This window comes from Fulmarus glacialis, unplaced genomic scaffold (assembly GCF_000690835.1).
Source record: "Fulmarus glacialis isolate BGI_N327 unplaced genomic scaffold, ASM69083v1 scaffold26186, whole genome shotgun sequence".
NCBI classification, from domain to species: Eukaryota; Metazoa; Chordata; class Aves; order Procellariiformes; family Procellariidae; genus Fulmarus; species Fulmarus glacialis.
This window is the reverse complement of record NW_009216578.1, coordinates 1,875-10,611: the sequence shown is the minus strand read 5'-3', so window position 1 is coordinate 10,611 and position 8,737 is coordinate 1,875. Positions and strand designations below refer to the sequence as shown.

At 51.7% G+C, this 8,737-nt stretch overlaps 1 protein-coding gene across 1 annotated transcript; it reads left to right on the top strand.

The window, feature by feature from the left end:
* Positions 1–2,609: 2,609 nt before the first annotated feature.
* On the top strand, positions 2,610–3,964 carry LOC104077941 (fibroblast growth factor 1; the record flags this gene model as incomplete). The annotated part of the gene is made up of 2 exons (XM_009579366.1): positions 2,610–2,713; positions 3,770–3,964. Coding segments are annotated over 2 exons (299 nt in total), but the record flags the coding sequence as incomplete, so codon positions are not given.
* Between the last annotated feature and the right edge of the window lie 4,773 nt (positions 3,965–8,737).

The window sequence follows — 8,737 nt, the reverse complement described above, 5'->3', positions numbered from 1 at the left end:
CCTGGGGCCGCGTGTTTGGAAAACTCTGCCAGAAAGGAACCTCCTGTAAATGATCTCGTAAACTTGGATATCCGAACATAAAAATATTTACAGAGGAAACTCCTGGAAGGGCTGCGTGCCAGCGGAGCAGCCCTGCCGGCGAGGTACCCTGCCTCTGAGCACTGACGGCTGCCCATGGTCCTGCCCCTGCGCCTGGCAAAAACGCCGGAGCTGCTCAGCACCACTCCCCAGCACGCGAGGGGAGCAGCCCGGACCGTGACCACCACCGTGGGATACTGCTTACACAGCTGGGATGAGCACCGGCCAGCATGGAGCAAGCCAGATCCATATGGGCAACCTGTGGACAGAGGTCCCCAGGGAGGGACGAGGCACGGGAATGCCCGCGACTCATCCGGGAGCCAGCGTGCGCAGCTGCATTAAAGCCTGTATTGGTGCTTTGCAAACTGCCCATGCCCATGTGCATTTTGTTCCAGATAAATATCAAGAATTCTTATTTTTATCTTAAATCACCTTGCCAGGTGCTAGCCACCGAATCAGGGAGAGTCTCTAAGGAGAACAGAAGAAGTGACTCACTCCAAGTCCTCCCCATCCAGCCCTACGTAAGGATTCCCTCACTGTGTCCTTTGCTGCCGTGCGTGGGCACCTTGAGCTTGCACCATGAGATGAAAAGAAAACTTACTAGGACGTTGTAGACCCTCGAGGATGAAGCCCATGCTGGTTTCCACAAACAGCCTTATTTTCTCTGTTTCATCCCATTACTTCATGGAAATATCTGTCCAGACCTATAAAAAATGCAAGAATTTGTGCCAGAGATCCTTCCTCCAGACCCACCGTTCTCCCTCCCCCTGCAGCCGGAGACCTTAACGTCCCCATCGGCAGCTGGAGGGTCGTCCCCCCCCCCCGCCTTGGTGGCAGTTTTTAGGACAATATCATCATTTTTATCTCATTTCCCTCTTTTCCTGGCTGGACTTCTCCTTGGCCACGTCCTGGGGCTGCAGCACAACAGCGAGTGCAAGGCGGGCTGGGGGCTCTCCTGCTGCGGGGTTTGCTGGCTGCCAGCTCCCAGCCGCAACCAGGCAAGCATCGGGATTGCATATTACTGCAAATCTGCACCCACGCAATTTACTAATTAACCATCATTTACTGAGCAGGAAACAACAAAAATGAAGAATGTGAACCGTTACGGCAAAGATTTCACTGGGACGGGGGCTTCTGCCATGCCAAGAGAAAACATTACCTTTTACCTCATCCAAAAAAGGATAAAATGAAATAAATTTTAAAAGAAGGAAGAAGCTGGAGCTGAGGCATCCGTTCATACTTCATTCAAACCAACTAAATACGTCTGTTACAAATCTCTACAGTATAAGCTCAGGAAAAAAAGCTGAGTAGGGGATGGGAATGATCATTTGGAAGAGCTGGATTTTGCAAGTCTCACTCTAGATATAACCGCAGCTCTCCGCACATGCCGGCGGGGCCACTAATTGTTCAGACCTCAGTTTTCCTGCCCACCCATGAGAGCAGTACGGGGTTCTCTCCCAGCACGCAGTTCTAGAGGGCTGTCCTCCCAAAGCTCCCCTCCAACCAAACGGCCTCTTCCCTTGCCTCTTCCTGATAAATATGTTAAAGAAGAACTTGAGCCAAGTTTTAATCATTTTCCGAGACTCCCGTAATTAGCAAAGTAAGGAAAAAAAAAAAGGAACCCACGGGGCAAAAAAAGTAACCAAAGAGAAAGGCTAAATCTGCTGTGTTAGGTACAGGATGCCGAGCAGAGGAGGGAGGTGGCCCAGACACCCCGGCCTGCAGCGGAGCCGCTGCCCTCCCACAGTACAAACCAATAAGGAGCTTTTTTTGTCCCAGAGTTTCTAGTTGAAGTCCAGCATCGGTGATGGGGACGGAAAGCCGGTGCCTAGTGGGCTGCATGAAGTGACGCAGCATCACCCCAAACCCATCGCTCCTGCCCAGCCTGTGCGCTGGCAGGCTCAGATCTTGGTTTAGTATCAAATTCACGTTAGTGCCGCAAACTAGGACAATCTAAGACGTGGCTCATGGCTACCTATGGGAGGTATTTTTCAGGATGAAGATCAGCCCTTTCTATTTCTCCGCGGTCCGCCTACGACGCACTGGATAACGCCAGCCGCGGCACACTGCTGGATGGGATGCTTTGGATCAGGGTTTTGCAACGCAGGCATCTGAAGTCTGCCCGTCCCTCGTTTAGCTCTGAAAATACTTCTTCATATGTCACTCCTTAAGTGTCTTGTCAAAACCACATGAGAAATTTGTAAATTAGAGCCAGAATTAAAACCCCAATCTCCTGTGTCCCATTCCGGCATCTTAACTGAAAGGCTGCCCTTCCTTTGATGTAAAATAAGGAAAAAATTGGTCTTTGGTTCCTAAAACATGGCTGTGGGGTTTCTTTGAAGGAGAGGGTACAAGGAGACACTTTTATTACACGATGTAGTGTTTCTTATAAACTCTTTATAAGCCAGGCTTCAGAACAAAAATACCCTGCTAACTTTCCTAGCAGCTTGGACATCATCTCTGACAACCTTTATTCTTTCCCTGTTCCTATTTTCCTTTTGTTGTTGTTGTTGTTTTATTTTTACTTTCAGTTCAACTCCAGCTAAGCGCGGAAAGCGTGGGAGAGGTGTATATAAAGAGCACCAAGTCTGGGCAGTACCTGGCGATGGACACCAACGGGCTGCTCTACGGCTCGGTAAGTAGGAGGTTTATGTGGGACCAGACACGGAGAGGGTTTGAGGTTTGCAGAAATCTCCTAGCTCTGAGTAACGCAAACTGCAAGCAACAATTAGCCTCTGTTTGTTATTTTGGTAGCTGGACTCTCCATCCGGCTTTATTTTGAGGGGAGATAAATAAATAATCAAATAACACCCTTTACCACCCTGCCTCAAAGACTTGACAAATATCATATTCCACGATATCTGGAGCAGCAGCTGCTTTGCATCCCCTCGGCAGCTGCCAGCTCTGCGAGTGGGGCCGTGGGGGGACCCCGGCAGCGCAGGGCAGGTGAACCTCCAGCCCGGCTCTTCCAGCCCCGGCAGCGCCTTGCCCACACCTCTGCCTGCCTCCTGCCGCCTCTCCGCGGCTTTGCGAGGAGGTTCAGGGCTGCGAGAGGAAGCAGCCCCAGGCAATGGCCCACAGCCACTGAGCAAAGACCTCCCTGCGTTTTTCCTCTGTATCCTGGGTGCACCGAGCCCTGTGCCGGAGGCAGCGACAGCATCTGTGACATCCCAGTGCAAGCGGGATCGTGCAAGGAGCTTACCCCCCCTGTGCCCAGGAACTGGAGGGCACCGAGTCACCAAAAATAATCTGGTTCTTTGAGACTAGTCCCATTTATAGCAAAGTGTGCAACACATAATCCTGGTCACAGGCTGCTTAGCCTCACCAAAGAGCTGTTTTGTTCCCCGTGCTCATGCCCTAAACCTGCAGCTTCCACCACACAGATCAGTGCCACAGCAGGAGACAGTGCCAGGATCGGCTTACAGAGCGCAGGGCCAGGCTCAGTTACTGCCAGACAAAATGCCCAGGTCACAGACAAGTTGCTGTAGGAGTAGCCCGAGGGACTAAATCAAGGCTACTTACCTCCACACTTTAAATATGAACTTTACTGGGGCACGAATATCTCAGAGGCAGGTCTGGATAGCATCCTAGCCAGGGAGCGCCCGAGCCAGGATTGCTGCGTTAGGAACACACATCCTCCTCCCTACGGCATCACCCCGTCTCACTGTCGTTACCCGGGGCTCTCTTTCAGCAGTTACTGGGTGAGGAGTGCCTGTTCCTTGAAAGAATCGAAGAAAACCATTACAACACGTACGTCTCCAAAAAGCACGCGGATAAGAACTGGTTTGTTGGTCTGAAGAAGAATGGGAGAAGCAAACTGGGGCCGCGGACTCACTATGGCCAGAAGGCGATCCTCTTCCTCCCGCTGCCCGTCTCGGCCGACTAAGTCCCATCCTAGGAGTTCAGAGATGACCCGAACCCCAAAACCCAACCATCGCCTCCTCCTTTTCCCCTGCTCTCCCTCTTTTTGGTTATTATGACAGAGCCAAACTTTAGAGCTCTGAGCTTTAGGTAAAGGCTTTACCAAAAATAGACCAAGCAGAGCTCCTCCGCTCTGCACGAAGCTTTGCAGAGATGAGGGGAAAAGCCACGCCACCCTCCCAAGATCCATCGGCACCCCCGCCTCCCCCTGCCCTCTACCGTCTGTCGGCAACGCGGGACCCGCTCGTGCCGTGACCATGCTGCAGCTCCCGGGGACACAAACCTGCCCTGGGGCAGGCACCCAGAACCATGGCCAAGGGCACCCCAAGGACACCCCAGATACCAGGGGAACGCATGCTTTTACTGTCCCCAGTCATTCTAAGGCAAAACCTCCCCGGATACGCTGTATTAACATATTTATCCATCTAAGTATGTAGCTTCTAACGTGCCCTTCAAGCAATTTCAGATTGCACCATCAGTGATGTTATCGAGTGCCAGCCTGGTTAAATGCTTGCAGATATCCTACAGCGTGTTAAGCTAAACTAGCATCAGCCAAAAGCTCCAAGCCCTAGACGTCTTAGCCTCCCTTACAACGTGAATATTGCTATATTTCATGCTAGTACCTGCCATATGTTATTTGTATTTATTTATTAAGTAAATCTGTCTCTTCTACAATCTGTTCATAAGTAATTCTAGGCACCAAAGCCCCTTGACGTTGTCCCAGTGAGGATGGGGCAGAGTGGGAGCAACTGAAGTCTGATGTTGAGGGTGTGATGGTGGAGCAGGAACCGCATGACGGTGGCAGTGCATCGCACCCCATTCTCAGGGGGCTTCCTCCCAAACCCCCATTTTTAGAGTGGGGCTCTAAAAATGGCACTGGGGCCCCTTGGTGACTCCCAAACCCCACCGTGAAGCTGGGTTTCTCCTCTCCCGGCACGAAGCAGATCTCCCAAGCAGCTCAAGAGCCGCTCCTGCCAGGCGAGAGCATCACGGGAGCACCACGCTGCCATGCTCTACCCCGGCTCGTCTTCCCCCATCCGCCTCGGGCACTTGCAGACACTTACGGTGAGCGGGCACGAGCTGCATGGGGCGGACAGGTCAGCCCAGGCACCACTGGGGCAAAGCTTTGCTGAGTCAGCACTTCTCTAATCGCTTCTTCCTAAGTGGCGAGTGCATTTTACCATACAGCGAGTTTCCTCATGTGTAGACTAGCCCAAAGCCTTTAACTAACCTTTTCTGGTGATATCGCATTAAAAAGTAAATTGGGAATAGGTTTAACTCCATTGCACCTGTGTGACTTGTCCCGGCCTGGCTATGGCTGTGGGTGAAGTGGAGGTGGAGACGTGGCCAGGGGTGCCACGGTTGATGGGACGGATTCAGCAGCCAAGGACGCAAAAGCGCAGGAGTCCTTCATTTATGCGGCAGTGCCGCGCCGCCCATCCCCGGCATCGCGGCGGGGGAGCGCTGCCGAAACTCACGTGCGGCGCAGTCCTCCTGTCGGTCTCGGACTGAGGTTTCGAGCTGTAAATAAAATATGTTGGTACAGTGGCAGAGCAATAAAGTTTGATAGGAAATATTGCAGCAGGCTATATTTGGTCTTAAATTAAGAGGTGCTTGAGTAAAAAAGCCTAAATCTCTCGGGAGGGGTGTGAAAATGGAGCATGGTGCTGCTTCACCACAGAGATGAGCTTTGTGATGCCAGTCACTCCCGTGGCAGCACCCGAGCGGGGACACCCGATCGGGGACACCCGCAAAGGGAGCTGGGGGACCCTCTGCCAGGGTGGGTGACACAGCCCAGTCGGATGCTGCAGACATCCCTCCCACCGCAGGGAGAGATGGCCACAGCCTGCGCACTCTTTACTGTTTCTACAATAATAATCCCAATTTTGCAATTCTAGTGAATGGGGGAAAAAAAAAACCACACAACAGGAAAACCAGGACTTGCTACAGTTCACACGGCTGAGGGATGAGGTGAACTTTATCTTCTCCTTTACCCTGGGTCACAAGCTGGGCTGGGGACAGGCACAGAGCCATTGAGCCTCATGATTCCTGAATGCTTTTCCTAATGCTTCCCTTCCTATGGTCCCGCCTGTTGGGCCTGACTTTCCTTATTCAGCAGTAAAGAGGGGAAAAAAAGGCGTTTAGGTACATAGTGTCACTTAAGGTAGTTAAACATTACGTTGTTGAAATAATGGTGTCAGCGGTGAAAAGCACTCTTCAGTTTGGAAAAGATGGGTAATCTAATTCATTTTACCTTTGTTTTTGTATAATAGACCCTTGGAAACTCCAGAAGTGTGTATTTGACAGGAGCATTACAGCAGCTCAGCTGCTCTCCCCAGCTTTGCAAAGTGAAAATTTTCACTCAGAGGTGAGCTGCGCAGCCTATTTCAGAGCCGAACAATGGCCTCGACGTCTCTGTGCTACACTTTCTGAAGAGAGAACACAAACAGCGTCCCTGTTTACACCACGCGTGGCCGAGCTCGGGCGCTGCCGGCCGTGCACAGCCTCCTCCTCGCGCGCACGCACGCGGCACCTTCTGGGAACACCAGGACAAGGCCTGCAGTGTCCACTAATTAGATATTGCAATCTATTTTTTCCTGTCACTTGGGGTACCGCCGGAGCCCTTCCCCGGAGGGTGGCACCTCGCTGCTGTGGCCGCAGGAGGGTTTTCACAGACACACTTTGCTCCTGAGCAAACACGGCCAGGGACGGTTATCTGCCCCACAACCAGCAGCGCAGGTTTATCAATTATCTCATCCTGATTTGCAAATAATAACGATAAATGAGCTGGCAGACCCCACCAGCCGATGTGCTGAGCTCTTGGGGGGAAACCTGCATTACGCTGGAGAGCTGGGGGGACCTGCCCAGTCCCGCGTGACGGAGGGGCAGTCACAGCCCGGCCTCGTGCCGGCTGGTGTGAGTCCAAAGTCCGTGTTTCTGGCACAGCCCCGGGGCCTTTGCTCTGGAGAGCAGACTGAGTTCACCCTCACGGCACCCATGGGCTCAGGTTCATCCCACCTGGGCTCCCCTTATTCACTTTTCTCCATTCCTGCCATTGGGGACAGAGACATGGGACAAGCGCTCCCAGTTCCTGGCAAACCCCAGATAAGCCATCTCTACACGGGAGGGAGGGAGGAAGAAAAGGCACTATGCCTTGCATATTTCTGCAGCAGTAATTAGCCACTAATTACTGCGCTTTAGAAGTGCTTTGCTAATTACTGTACTCCTGAACTTTTGCACTTGCTGGCTTTGAAATCTTTTCCCCAGCACTGATAGCATCGCGGTTAATTGTCCTCCCAGGCAAACAGGGAGCTGGCGTGGGAACGGCGGAGCCGTGGCGGGGAAGGAGTGTGCGGCAGCTTCGGCAGCACCGCAGCTGCAGAGCCCAGCGGTGCAGGGACCATCGCCCACCCATGGGCACCAGCCCCGCCAGTGCCCAGCACCCTCCTTGCACCTACCCATTGCCATGGCCCGTCAGCGCTGCTTCTCATCTGGGGGAACTGCATAGAGATCAAGTCGAAAGGTGATTTCTGCTCCTTCCGAAGAATTGCGGGATGCCAGCTGCTTCTCTTGTCCTTTACACAGTGAAGTTTCCATACAGCTGCCCATGGGGAGGTCAGATGTATGGCCTTGCAGGTATTTACTGTGTGAATGCTTGAAGGACTACAAATATGAATTTCCGATTTTCACTTGTAATCTCCAACAGCCAAAAAGGCACATTTTTACTGTATATACCAACTGAAACATTTTAATTAAAAGAAAGAAGAAAGTAATGCTTGCAAAAAAATCTACTGTGCACAGGCACCTCCCCCCATCAAAAAAAATTAAGCACAGCAGCAGGATAACTTTGGGTTTTTTCAACATCATCCTATCACAGGTAAGCTAGCTGGTCATCCCTAAACTCACCTGTGTCCGTTTTGCAATGCTGCCTTATTTTACACATCTAAGCACATGTAATATAACTCATACCAAGCACACACAATCCCACTCTTAAAAGGTGAACAAATAATGATTCATCAGCTCTGCTGCCACCACAACCACGTACATGCTTTTAATTACCTGAGTGGTAAAACACACTCTCTCAGCTCTCGGTGATGGCAGTTCAGGCTAACAGCAGGCCAGGAGCAGGCACACGGCTCCCTGCAACCCTGCAGCTGCCAAGGGCTACACCATGGGGGTATCATCATCATCCTCACACGTGCCCATGTGCTACACGTGCAGCACCCATTTTCAAGGCAGGGACACAGGCTGAACCCCTCCGTCTGTACCTTCTGTGCTGCTTCGAACTTGTAATTCCTTAATTGCAGTGCACAAGAGTTGAGAAGTTTGACATTTAAACCAGTACCTGGCAGTGTCCAGTAAGGACTGAATATTTGCCCAAATCCCGGATTTAGGCAATGAGCTGCAGGAGGAGAAGGGAGAAGAGAAGAACCCAGCCACTGCCAACGTCCCTGGTACCGGAGCTCTGGTGGGTCTGGCACCTGGGAAAGCCTACAGATGATGTTCCAATGGCAAACACAAAGCTGGGCATGACAGAGCGATGTGGATAGCCAACAGCATCAACACCTTACTTAAACATTGTGGTTGCTTTCCCTGTGAAAGGCTGGGTTGTCACTCAACTCAAAAAAATGTATGAATGCATGACCAGGAGATCCAGGTTTCTAATTAAACAGGAAAGTTGGAAAGCATAATGCCAGATTCAGCCATGCTGTCTTCCAACACCTCATTAACCGCAGGG